Source organism: Brachyhypopomus gauderio, chromosome 8 (assembly GCF_052324685.1).
Source record: "Brachyhypopomus gauderio isolate BG-103 chromosome 8, BGAUD_0.2, whole genome shotgun sequence".
NCBI lineage: Eukaryota > Metazoa > Chordata > Actinopteri > Gymnotiformes > Hypopomidae > Brachyhypopomus > Brachyhypopomus gauderio.
In genome coordinates, this window is record NC_135218.1 from 1,976,609 (window position 1) to 1,991,183 (window position 14,575).

Here is a 14,575-nt window from a genome sequence, read left to right on the forward strand (position 1 = left end):
CATCGTATTTAAAAAAATGCAATTAGCTAAGAATAAGCTAATATAGTTTTTTATACATATAATTTTATATCGCAGACATGAGTTTTTGCGGATACACTCTAAAACAAGGTTGTCACACACATGTAATGTAATATCTCGTGTGGTAGCGCTGCCGAGCGGTTCTTCACCTCTCGCCTCTATTAAAGTAACGACCAGCGGTTCAGTCTCTGAAGATAATGACTGTGTTGACATCCAGTGGTTTAGCTTTGGAACTACAGCAGACTTGGAAGACCGCACCAAGATATTTATTGAATAAACGAGATCATTTAGTTTTATTTTAATATTGTATGTTGTAGTAACAATTCATTCACGAAACTGTAAATAAACAGTGTTGACAAAATATACAAATACATTTAATCAGTGAGTCGGTATAAATTCCATCTAAAGGCTAGGTTTAGAATGTAATTTATCAAAATTGTCGTTCATTTTGAATTTTTTCAAATGTAATTTATCAACAAAAAAAACCCCAAATTTTATTTATTTATATTTAATAAAATGTCACTAGGAATGTTCCTTTAAATGTTTATTGTGCTCCTTATAAAATAAGGTTTAAGCAAAGAAAATTGCTTTTTGTATTTCAGTATACACATTCATAATCTTGTTTTACATTTAGACTTCTCTCTTTCCATTCGGTTACTTTGTATATTTGATTTACTTACTGCATAAGGCTGCCATTGTTTCAATAGCAAACTGACATTTGACCCAACACCTTCAATGTCACAAACATCACCTTAATAAAGAGCTCATAGCCTCTTCAGACACACAGGCAAGGTTTGCAGGTCTCTGGCATCCAAATGCAATTTCAGTGGTTATGCAAGGCATCGTGAATGTAACATAACACGACACCTGCAAGGACAATACATGCTGTCTGGCTCCTTAGTTGTTTAGACCAGTAAAGATGAAATCAGTTTCATCTTCTCTTTAATACATTTGTAATAGTAAACAACAATTATACATCTTCATTTCTGTACGTCTGCCCCATTTCAGTAAGTCATTACCAAAAGTCATTTTGAAAGATCAAATGAGTAATTACTAAAGAGAAGGCAGAATGCTATTATTTTATAGCATGTAAGTCAACCAGCCAGAGGATTAAGCATAAGTATTAGAAAAATATTAGTATAAATAAACAAACAATTCTATATGAGAATGCATCACGCAGTAGTACAACATCTTGACATTTCACAATCAGGATTTCATGAATAAACATTATTATGCTGCCTGTTCCAGACTGTTCATGAACTTCTGTGAACATGTCTAATAGATTCATGCATTTAAAACAAAATAAATGAGTGCATTCAAGTACCAGGACTGGTACAAAACCAAAATTTGCTTGGCAAAGTTGAGTTATTTGATTTTCCTCATATGAAGAATTTCTATTATCCATCATTTTCACCTCCAACTAACAGCTCCTAGAAACAATGTATTAGAAAAAATAGTTGCACAGCAAGTATTTATCTCTACATGGAAGGAATACAGAGTACAAACATTTTGGCACAATAACTATGCCATGACAGACATGTTAAATAAAGGAATCCCTGTAGTCTGAGAATAGCGTCTTAAACTAGCAACACGTGCAATGTTAACACACTGTCAAAAATTACCTAGCAGAATCTGTCTGTGCATGCACTGAAGTCCAGCATGTACTATCTGCTGTAATGGATCCTGCTTTCTTTAAAGCAAAAAACAGTCCAAGCAAACATATTTCAGATGTTTTCTGTTGCTCTTGTTTACCCATCATGCATTTCATCCTTGCCATCTCTCATTCTGGGCTGTGCCAGCCTCTTGAGTGGTCATTTTTGTGGTCTTGATTGCAGAAAGCTGGTTAAGGAAGACATTCCCTTAACCATCAGTTAATTAAAACACATATGACAGCAGATTAGAATGGTCATTCAGAACTTTGCCCATTTGTTAGTGGTTCTCTCTCTTCATTTCTCTCCCCACCCCCGTCCGGACTCCACACACCCAAACTGCAGTTGGACAGCTGGAAGCTCAGTGAGTGGTAGGCGGAGTTCTCCGTCTTGGCCCCGCCCGACCACATTTGCTGTTTGCGAGCCAGGTCGCATGCGATTGCGAGGGCGCCCCCTTTCAGGAACCGCACAAAGTTCTCACCCACCAGCGGGCCCATGGCATACAGGCCTGGCTCCTGAGCACACTCGTAGGTGTATGGGTTCACGTCAATAGGATTGCGCCTGCAGCTGATCAGCTCTCCGGGCTCCGACCCCAGAGCTCGTCCCTGCTCGGGCACAAACCCCAGGTCTGGGTGGGAACCAATCAGGACCAAGGCCATTGAGACGCGTAGCGCCGTCTGGCGCCCATCCTCCCCCTCCAGCACGCATTTGCCCCCAGGCTTGAAGGCCACAACGCGGTGCTTAGGAAAGCTGAGGTAGCCCAGGTAACGGGCCACATTGTCACCCCCAGCGGGTGGCGCTACGCCCTGGGCCCCCGTCTCAGTTTGGGCCTCACCTGGCCGGTACTGCTGCTGGCTCATCATCTGGTGCACCTTGTGGTACTCTGGGTAGAGTAGCTTGGGAAGCTGGTTGAAGATGAGAGCCGGGTCGGACACCGAGCGGCGGAAGGCGTGGTAAACGGGTGTGTTGAGGTGGTGGGCGGCCAACACGGCGTCGGCTGCCGTCAACCCCGCACCCACCACCAGCACAGGGTCGGACGCCCGGCCCAGGCTCCCCGACAGAATGGCGGCCTCGAGCTCCCAGAAACTGTGGCAGACGAAGGGCAGCGTCTCACCCTCCACGCCCAGCCGGGCAGGGATGTCATGAGTGCCCGTGGCGAGGACCACATTCTCAGCTTGCACAGTAAAGGGCAGCTCCGACTCTGCCCGCCGTTGCACCCCTTCAACCCGCCAGCCGGAGCGTCCACTGCCCAGTGCCACGCGCCGCAGTGACGTGACCGTGGTGCCACACGCAAAGTTCCCCTCTAGACCCATCTCACCCACGTAGTGCTGGTAGTATGAGGCGATCTCGGTGGGTGTGGCCCGATCATTGCGTACATTCCTAAAAACACACAATTTATAGGGGTAAGGTGTCAGAACTGTTAGACACGTTACATATTACTATGAGAATAACTTCACATGATGGATAAATAGAAAGAAAAACATCCATTCAAACAAAACTAAGATAATTTTTTTCATAAACCATGAATGGCCTGCTAACAAAAAAACAATCTGCCAGTATCTCCATTATAAAGACACATGTGCTTCAATGACAAATTAAGTTTTAGGAATTAGCAAAAAAAAAAAGTAGCAGCATTACACATTAATTAATCAATTAATATTCCACCATAACTACATACTTTGAAAGATTTAGCATGAACACTAAATATAAGGGTCATGTTAAATCGAAACCTTTTCCGCTGGATATACATTATAATCATATCTGTGGTAACAAAAACATATTTGGACTGCACCCATCCATGCTGCACCTTTGTAAAATTGAAAATGAAACCATAACAGTATCTTCACAGTATCTTCATAACTCACATTGAGTTTATTTACATTCCTCTTCCTTCTACAGAGCCTGTATTTCAGTGGTAGCAACATAACAGAGAACTGGTTTCACTCATTATATAACAGACACTTATTTGGTGTAATGTAGAGCGTAAGGTAACAGCCAAGGGGAAGCGTGTGTGGGCTGGCCCCCTTCGCCCATACTCACCCCGATAGCCATGCCGAGCTAAAGCACTCTATGCTCTTAAAGCACCAGGCACTGTGACCACTAAACTGTGGCCCTTATCTTTGAGGAACACAACTACACAAAAAACTTTTACTGTTAAAAATTTCCAGCCAATAACTTCTGGTTACATTTGATTTGCAATTACAAGTGAAGTTTTTTCATTCTGTAGAAAAATCTTTCACAAGTCTGTACATAAAAAGGCACTTGAGAGATTTCACAAAGAGTATTGATTCCTCAGAGGAAGTATATTGGCCTGTAACAGGGCGGACGCCTGTTCCATGGGAGGTTGTGCCTGTCATGGGAGGTTTTAAGTGGTATTAGAGTAAAAGGGGAATATTAGGAATTATTTGTTTTGTTTTTTGTTGAGTTAGTTTGTATTTTAACAAATGTATTTATACTGTATTGTATTTAAAAATATGTTCGGTCGGTGGCACCACCAGTAATGAGTATATATTTTGGGACAATGGTTTGGGCCAATTACATAAAAGGTGGAGCCTAAGACAGGAAAGAGCGAGATTGTTAAGATGCCGCTAGGCTGGCTGACTGAGCCAGTATTGACATGCTGTGTAGGCCTACTTTGCAAACAAAGTGCCATGAGTGAGTCAAGATCTTCATGATGCAATTTTGCTGTATTTGTTTTGTTTATTTTGTTTTATTTGGTAAATAGTTATTTTTCTTTTCTTTCTTACTTTGACGGATGTTGGGACTCATTCAGGGGAAAGCGTGTTTGACACCTAGGCAACTGATTAATAAACAACAACGGTGCGTAAATGCTTATGATAGCTTCCGTCTCAATCCCTCCCGCGGTCATTCTGTAACAAAGGGTGTCAGAAGTGGTTGCAAAAAAGCTGCTGGGAGAGGATTCCAGTAAGGAATAAAGCGGACAAGAAAACCGGAGAACATCTATGAGACGGGAGGATTGGGCTCAAAATGATGTGGGAATGAGACCAGAGAATTCCACAGAGAACATGATAGCGGAATTAGCAGGCCTTGTAAAAACGCTGGTTCAGACTCAAGTGGCACGAGACGAACGGATAGCACAAACTGAAACAAGAAATGAGCAAAGATGGAGAAACGTGCAACATCAGTTTCAGCAACTCCAAGGCCACGTTGAAAGTAGTTTACCAACGGGTAGTGATCGGGGAAGTGATATTGTTAATAGTAGGATGGCGTCACCACATCGGCCAATGCCGCTGACTGAATTTAAAGAGCCGAAGTTGCACCCGTTACGGGTTGGAGACGATATAGAACACTTTTTGATGACATTTGAAAGAATTGCATTATTATGTCATTGGTCAGACGAACATTGGGCTATTCGTCTAATTCCTTTGTTAACAGGTAAAGCACGTAATGCGTACGTGGCTATGGACATCAGGGATACAAACGATTATAAGAAAATTAAGGAAGCAGTTTTAAAGAAATATGAAATTTGTGCGGAGACGTATAGACAGAGGTTCCGGTCAACAGAAATATGGCCGAATGAATCACCACAAGAATTGTATGTGAGATTGAAAGAATTGTTTAAGACATGGATTCAACCGGAGGAACGAACAATGCAGCAAGTCTCGGAGTTATTGATTTTGGAACAATTTATGAGGATGATATGGCAGTATGGATAAAAGGACATAACCCCGAAACAGCGGAGGAGGCAGCCAGGCTGGCGAAAGTCTATCTTTCAGCCCAGAGAGACACTAGGAGCAGTAATGATCAGTGGGTGCAAGGATCGAGAAGTAAGTCTGTTGGGGGTGGTGAAAGGCGTGGTCAGATGCAGAGTCAAGTTAATAGGCTTAGTAGACATAATGATAAATATACCAAACAGGAAGTGAGGTGTTATTATTGTGGAGAGAAAGGTCATACAAATCCGAATTGCCAAGTACAGAAAGCTAAACGCATAGCAATATGTAATGTGCCGAGGCCAGAGACACTATACCCGTCAGACGGGTTAATGGAAGTACCGGTCCTGGTTAATGGGCAGGCAGTGAAGGCTCTAGTGGATACAGGGAGTACGCAAACGCTGGTGCTGGAAAGTTTGGTAACAGAGGTAGATTGAGAGAAACAGACCGCCGTATGCTGTGTACATGATGATGTGAAAAGTTACCCTACTACGGAGGTGTTTATAACAGTGCAAGAACAAACATTCTATATGCCGGTAGCATTAGTTCCTCAATTACCATATGCAGTGGTGTTGGGTCAGGATTTCCCTATACTGTACGATTTAATTTTGCAAGAGGCACTATGTAATGTGGTAACAAGAGCACAGAGGATATGAGAGAGCTGCCGTTTGCCAAAGCAGATATGGAAAAGGTAAAAACCAAGAGTCGTAAATCTAGAAAAGAGAAGCGTCGGGGGAAAGTTAAAGGTACAGAAATTTGTCAGGAAGAAGTTTTATCATTGCCAGTACCTAGCTTAGATGGACATTCCAGCGAATGTAACTGAGCTGCAGAAAGCGGATGTAACATTACAGGAATGGTTTCAGAAGGTATCGGAAATAGATGGCATGAAACGGGGAAGTACGCAAGGATTAAGGGAGGAAAAGTATGTGGTGAAAAATGACATCTTGTCTCAAGTAAAAGGGGAAGTGGAAGGGTTAGCGGTGCCACAATCCTTGAGACATACTATAATGACGCTGGCGCACTCGGTTCCATGGGCAGGACATCTGGGGAAATAGAAGACGTTGGCGAGAATCGCTAGTCGTTTTAGTTGGCCATTATTATATACGGACGTGACAGAATTTTGCAAAACGTGTAGCGAATGTCAGTTAACGGCAGGGAGAGGTGTTTCACCTGCGTAGTTGCAAAATTGACCGGTTATTGAAATGCCATTTGAACGAATAGGTATGGATATAGTGGGGCCTTTGGAAAAAAAGTAAGAGCGGTAATCGACATATTCTGGTTATCTGTGATTATGCTACCAAATATCCAGAAGCGTTTCCTTTAAGAAATATTAAGGCAAGGCAAATTGCACATTGCTTGATCCAGTTATTTTCTCGAGTAGGGGTGCCAAGGAAGATAATCACGGATCAAGGCACTAACTTTCTTTCAGAATTGCTTAAGCAAGTATACGAGTTGTTGAATATTAAAGGTATTAGGACCACGCCATATCATCCTCAAACAGATGGGCTAGTAGAAAGGTTTAATCGAACTCTGAAGACCATGCTCCGCAGGTTCTTTGAGCAGTCGGGAAAAGACTGGGACCAGTGGTTGCCCTACTTACTGCTCGCATACAGAGAAGTACCACAAGCGTTGACGGGCTTTGCACCGTTTGAGTTGCTGTATGGACGACAGGTGAGAGGACCCCTGGATTTACTGAAGGAACTCTGGGAAGGTTCACAAAATGAGCAAAAGAATGTGGTCCAGTATGTGATTCAGATGAGAGAACGTTTGGAGCAGATGACATCGCTAGACCAGGAGAATATGAGGAAGGTGCAAAAGAGACAGAAGACATGGTATGATCAAAGCGCCAAGGAGAGATCGTTCGCTCCGGGTCAACAGGTACTGCTACTTTTACCTACGAGTGACAATAAGTTGTTGACTAAATGGCATGGTCCATATGAAATTTTGCGGAAAGCGGGGAAGGTGACATATGAAATTAAGATGCCGGATAGAAGTAAAAAGAAACAGATTTATCATGTGAACTTGCTTAAAGAATTTCATCCAAGAACGACGACAGTAGAAACGCAGCTGTTTGTGAGCTGTGGAGGAGGAAGAAGAACCAGTGGAACAATATTTTCCCACAGGTAACTGCTTACTGGCTGTCGATGTGTCACATTTAGGGCCGTGTCAACAGCAACAGTTGGAAGGATTGCTGGATCCAGATTTGTTTAAAGAAAAACCAGGACATACGGATCTGGTGGAGCATGACATTGTCTGCATTGGAGAGGGGCCTGCGCGACAGGAGTTACCGAGTGCCAGAACAATTATTGCCTGTTTTAAAACAGGAACTGGATACTATGATCTCATTGGGAGTTATAGAACCTTCGACCAGTGAATGGTGCAGTCCAGTAGTTTTAGTTCCGAAGAAAGATGGAACGATCAGATTTTGCATTGATTTTAGACATATTAATGCGATTACCAAGTTTGATCCCTATCCAATGCCACAAATTGATGAGTTAGTGGAGTGGCAAGGCAAAGCAAAGTACATTACATCCTTGGATTTATGCAAGGGTTATTGGCAAGTTCTGTTGAAGGACAATGCGAAGGAATTGACTGCTTTTCGTACCCTGTATGGGTTGTATAATTTTTAAGTGATGCCTTTTGGTCTACAGGGGGCGCCAGCCACATTTCAGAGACTTATGGATAGAGTGATATATGGCATGGAAGATTATGTTGCTGCATATTTGGATGATGTGGTGATTTTTAGTGAAAATTGGGAAGATCATTGCGGGCATCTGCAACAGGTGCTGGGACGATTTAAGGAAGCAGGACTGACCATTAACCAGAAAAAATTTGCTCTTGCTAAGACAGAGATTTGTTACTTGGGTTTTATTATTGGTAATGGTCAGATTCGCCCGCAAGTATGCAAAGTGGAGGCGATTCGCAATTGCAGACCACTAATGACCAAGAAGAAGGTAAGATCTTTCTTGGGGTTGGTGGGATGGTATCGTCGATTCATACCTAATTTTTCTGCGAGAGCCTCTATTCTTACAGATCTGACGCGAATGTCGGAGCGAAATAAGGTGGTTTGGACAAAGCAGCGCGAGGACGCGTTTGAGAATCTGAAGAATGTACTGTGCGAGGAATCCGTGTTGAGTCCGGACTTTGATCAGCCGTTTGTCGTACAGACCGACGCTTCTGGCGTAGGCTTGGGAGCTGTGATTCTGCAGAAGGTGGGGGGACATCGACGACCGATCGCCTTCCTGAGTCGGAAGTTGTTCCCTAGGGAGCAGCGCTATTCTACGGTTGAACAAGAATGTTTAGCTATTAAATGGACACTGGACTCTGAGATACTATCTCTTGGGGAGGTTGTTTGTGTTGGAAACGAACCATCCAGCATTACAATGGTTGAGCAGAATGCGTGATTCTAATGCGCGCATAACGCGATGGTATTTGTCTTTGCAACCCCATAAATTTACTGTAAAATATCGCCCTGGTGCTGTGAATCAGGTTGCTGATTTTTTGTCTTGGACATTTGAGGGGGAGTAAAGTCGTTTGATTTTGTTTTGTTGCTCTGGGGTTTGTGTACTTGCTCGTTTACCTGGTATTGACCATTTCCAGAAGGGGGAGGTGATGTAACAGGGCGGACGCCTGTTCCATGGGAGGTTGTGCCCGTCATGGGAGGTTTTACGTGGTATTAGAGTAAAAGGGGAATATTAGGTAAATAATTATCTGTTTTGGTTTTTGTTGAGTTAGTTTGTATTTTAACAAATGTATTTATACTGTATTGTTTTTAAAAATATGTTAGGTCTAATTGGCACCACCAGTAATGAGTATATATTTTGGGACAATGGTTTGGGCCAATTATATAAAAGGTGGAGCCTAAGACAGGAAAGAGCGAGATTGTTAAGATGCCGCTAGGCTGGCTGACTGAGCCAGTATTGACATGCTGTGTAGGCCTACTTTGCAAACAAAGTGCCATGAGTGAGTCAAGATCTTCATGATGCAATTTTGCTGTATTTGTTTTGTTTATTTTGTTTATTTGGTAAACAGTTATTTTTCTTTTCTTTCTTACTTTGACGGATGTTGGGACTCATTCAGGGGAAAGCGTGTTTGACACCTAGGCAACTGATTAATAAACGACAACGGTGCGTAAATGCTTATGATGGCTTCCGTCTCAATCCCTCCCGCGGTCATTCTGTAACATGGCCAAACTTCAAAATGATATTGTCTTTGGGAGGAAGCTTCAACATCTCCTACACTGGTAGCTGATGTAGTGCTGTACACATACCTGCGTTTCTCCCTCATCCAGTCCTTCAGTTTGAGGCCCGGAAGATCCATCCAGTTGGCAAGACTGAGTGTCAGCATGGAGCCCTCCATTGCCTGCAGATGCAACACAGACACCGAGGTCAACAGGTAAGCAGATGAACAGCTGATCGGAGCTGCTGATCGGGGCGCATGCATGGGTATGATAACAAGGCGCTGTGTTCCACACACCCCCCCCCCCCCCCAGTTCAGCAGAGCAAAGTACTGCAGTCAACTTTGGGTCTTAGTTGCTGTTTGATAGTCTTTGAAACTATGGTTGCTCTTCTGTTACACGTGCATATAAATAAGTAGTGAAGCAGCATTAAGAATTTCATAATACATGTAGGTACCAAGGGGAAACCATGGTTACATCATCTACGGCAGGCGTACTCAACTAAATTTGTCCGCGGTCCAATTTTGGCAGATACCTGTGACCTGAGGTCCGGTGCGGCGGGGGTGGCGAACGTAAAGCCTGGTACTTTCGCGAGTGACTGTAGCGCGTGACTCAACCCACCTCGCGCGAACGGTGGAGGCGTTTATACTTTCGCGAGCGTCACTGCAGTGTTCTCCGAAACGATATGTGGTAGAAACACCCCTCAAAACAGGGGAATGAACATTTACCTGACCAATTTTAATGTTGCTATGTGTTTCAGGTTTGAAAAGTGCTGGAATTTAGGTTAAAGTACTTTAAAATGCTTGTAATTGTAACTACTTGGTTTCACAACAAATATCTGTCTGACTGAATAGTTCGCGCGCGAAGTTACAAAATTCGAGAGGTGCACGACCTCGCGAACAGACAGCGAGCGAGGCACTCGCACACACGCGGAGCCACAGCGATTACGTCATTTTCGCCGCGCGGACTCTTGCGCCACTCGTGAAGCGTCAACCAGGCAGGCAGTTGTGGGGTGGGGTGGGGGTGGCGAACGTAACACTCGTGACGGAGTGTTTTTTCAATAGCCCTGAAATAAATGCTCCGGTTTTGTTTTGGTCCGTATCCGGTTAATCAGGAATGAGATTGGGTCCGGACAGGACTGCGTTCGGGTCCGGATCCGGACCGCGGTCCGCCAGTTGAGTACCCCTGATCTACGGTGTGCGATAGAGGCCATGTCCCATTTATTAGAAAACATGGCAACTCCCACTTACAGATTACAGGTAGCAGCAGTCTTTCTACCTAAATGCTTCCCCTAGTTAATAGAAGAAATTTATTCCCATTTAGTGGCCACTTCAGTTGTGAGGCATGAACACTTACATGCCACGCCCCCCCAGGTGGGCCTTTCCCCAGTACCAGGTGTGGTATGGCTCTCTGTGGTTCATGTCGCCATAGCAACGGTGAGGCGTAGTTCAATCCAAAGTCACTATCAGGGAGGAGCAAAGAGTCGAAGAGCACGGCGACTGGGTTAGACGAGCGGCCCTCCAAACCTTCACACAGATACTCCAGATCCTACACACACACACACACATTATACACACACATTATACACACACATTATACACACACATTATACACACACATTATACACATACACACACACATTATACACACATACATTATACACACACACACACACATTATACACACACATTATACACATATACACATTATACACACACACACTATACACACACACTATACACACACATTATACACACACACACCCCCTTCACACAGATACTTCAGATCCTACACATACACATCACACACACATCATACACACACTTCACACATACGCGCACACACAATACACCCACACCCCATTCACACAGATACTTCAGATCCTACACACACACTACACACACACACACACACATTATAAACACACACATATACACACATTATACACACACACACATATATACACATTACACACACACACACATATATACAGACATTATACACACACACATATATACAGACATTATACACACACACACACACACACACACACCCTTCACACAGATACTCCAGATCCTACACACACACACACACACACACACACACACACACACACACGCACGCACGCACGCACGCACGCACGCACGCACACACGCACACACGCACACACGCACGCACACACACACAAACAATCAGTCAATTACACACCCACACAAACACACCCCCACACAATCACACAATTACACACCCACTCAAACAATTTCACTTTTTCCCCACTGGGAAAGAAATTAGATTATGTCTGACATTGAACAAATGTCTATTCACTAAATCAGTTTAATTAACTTTACTATGTCTACTATGGCTGATATATTGAGCATGTGTGGACAGGTGTTACCTGTTCAAACAGAGACAAGTGAGAGTTCACAGCAAGTTTGCTGTGTAGGATTGGATTAGGGTGGAAGCCCTCAGGACACAGGTAGGGAGTATGTCCCGACAGTAAATAGGATAGGCAGATACCTGAAGGCCCATTACCTGTTGAAGAAATAGATACACATGGATGATGGTATGCACATATATGCAACTACATATACAAGCACACACAGTCAGATGAGATACAGGATCAATACAAGCCTGAATATTTATCTCAGTCTTAATCTCAAACATCACATCACCATGAAATTTCCAGCAGAGTAACAACATGAAAACCTACTTTCAACTACTCAAGACAAAGTAGCTGTAAGTGGTTGAACAAAGACAAACCTTACCAATAATGACCACAGATAGAACATCTTCAGATGAAACGCCTTTGTCCTGCAGATCCATGGTTCAGGGTCTCCAACTGTGTAAAAATAAATAAATAAATAAAATAAAATTAAAAAAAAAGAAGAAGTCAGTCACAGAGTCCTTCACATCTCTCTCTTTCTCTCTCACACACACACACACACACGTATCTATGAAACAAAAGTAAAGTGTCTATTCCTTATTTCTCTTCTTCTATGGCACTGAAAAGGACTGGACACACTCCACATGTATATGGAATAAATGACGTCCAGCCTTTCAGGCGACAGCGTTAACCGGGACAGTTGCCGAGGAGTTGGAGCTAGGACAGCGTCCAGCAACACGATAGAGGGAGTGGTGCAAACGCTCTGACACAAAAAAATGTGCTGGATTTGGAGAGCAGACAGTGACCTAAGATTACCCGGTAGTGTTAAAACAGAATAGTGTTGTACTTGAACAGAAACAGAAAGTCAGAAAAGTCGCGTTCAACCAAAAAAGGAAGCAAAGTAGAACAAAATACAAATATTTATATATAATATATATCAGATGAAGTGCGAATAAAACCCAAGAACCACATCAGGTTCACCTTGCAGAACTAATGTTTAAGTGTATTGAGAACAGAGTTGGACTGACTCGGTCGTGCAGTAACTGCTGTAGTCAGCGTGACTCAGCAGAACGTTTAACCCGCAGTACATCCACAAACGAACCTGCACACGCCGTGAAGTCCAGTCAGAACACCGAACTGCGGTGTTCTGGGGAAGTGTCGTGTTATAAATGTTGTTTTGAGCGATGTAATATTCTGCAATATTGGTGCGCAAGTGTGTGAGTGAGGTGGGGACTGACTGGGAGAGTTCGTACCAGGTGGCACTGGTGCAGGTCCAGACCAGGTGGCACTGGTGCAGGTCCAGACCAGGTCGCACTGGTGCAGGTCCAGACCAGGTCGCACTGGTGCCGTTCACCGTTCGTTCCCCTTTAACGGGCGGTGTCGGTACGGCTGAAGGCGCCACTGCACCGGCGCGGTTCCGGTTTAACTCTGACCGATCTAATTAACTGTGTCAGCAGACGTTAGTCAGACATTTACCAGGATCTAAACAGGATTAACAGTACCAACATGACGCGGGTCCGTAAGCGGGTCGTAATCCACCCCCCGTAGTTTGTGTTTTCACGTTAACGGGTTTAGTCCCGTAAGGATCACAGCGCATGCGCAGTAAAACACGACCGGGCTGCGGCTCAGCGTGGAGATAAACGTGAGAATAATAAAGTCTTACAAAACCTACCGGTCACGCCGCTGTGCTGAAGCTCTCTCACACGGGTAACGGCCAATGAAAACGTGATTAAAACGTTATTAAACGTGCTTGGGCAGCGGCACTCGTGATCTTCTCTGATTCTGTTACAGTAGCGAAATCGTGGACTTGGTTTTATAATGTATCACGTCTTCTTACCAAATCTGAACCAATCAGCGGCAAAAGGCGGATGACGCAGGGCGTTCTGATTGGCGCTGCTCATGGTTCTAAACGCACCCGATCTCCACCGCACTCGACACTGATTGGGTTAAATTGCGTGTATGCTCTCACGAGCCAATAAAGCTAGAGTACGCTTTGCACACCGATAGCTTTGACAGCGGACCGAGGAATGAAAGTTTTGTCGCTAATGAAACATTTAAACGTGACTCGTCAGTTTTGCCATTGTCTTGGCTCAGGTAACATAAAAACAAGGTAAATTAACACGTGTAAATAAAATTCTGTCGGGGCTTACCAACACTCTCTCCCAGAACTGAGAATTAAGCTATATAATAATACTTATTTGAGTGGTTGAGTTTACTTTTCTTAACTTAAAGAGAAATCTTACAATCTATGCACTGACTATAATATGCCCTTCTTTGTGAATAAGAGAACTATTACCATAATTAGCAATGGAGAGACTTACCTACACAATTAAACATATATTTTTCACAGAATCTGTATCACAAAAATTTGTCTAACAGTATATGACTTACATCTTAATGCTCTCCTAAAAAATTTATATTTATCCAAAGTGACAGAGAACAATTTGAGCAATTGAGCCTTGTTCAGTGACAGCTTGGCAATGGGGGTGCTTGAAGGTGCACCCTTGTTTTTACACCCAGTACATGTACTACTGAACTACCATAAGCACTGAGCATTTTAATACCGCATCCATGATAGTATCACTACTAAAATTGCACACATGACCCCGCTGCCTCACCCTCCTGCTCACTCCTATTGTTTACACTACGACACTCCATTGTCACCAAGCACTCCCAT

General features: G+C 43.6%; 1 protein-coding gene across 2 annotated transcripts; it reads right to left on the reverse strand.

Moving 5' to 3' along the window:
- Positions 1-943: 943 nt before the first annotated feature.
- Positions 944-13,709, reverse strand: osgn1 (oxidative stress induced growth inhibitor 1). 2 transcript variants are annotated; one of them, XM_077013766.1, is made up of 6 exons: positions 13,571-13,709; positions 12,281-12,354; positions 11,911-12,047; positions 10,872-11,063; positions 9,609-9,700; positions 944-3,047 (listed from the first exon to the last, which is right to left on the reverse strand). In XM_077013766.1, exons 2-6 carry the CDS (start codon positions 12,336-12,338, stop codon positions 1,925-1,927), a joined length of 1,602 nt encoding a protein of 533 aa, XP_076869881.1. In that variant the 5' UTR covers positions 12,339-12,354; positions 13,571-13,709; the 3' UTR covers positions 944-1,924. The 2 variants fall into 2 exon arrangements, with proteins under 2 accessions (XP_076869881.1, XP_076869882.1); XM_077013767.1 differs by lacking the exon at positions 13,571-13,709 and adding an exon at positions 13,152-13,508.
- Positions 13,710-14,575: the final 866 nt, after the last annotated feature.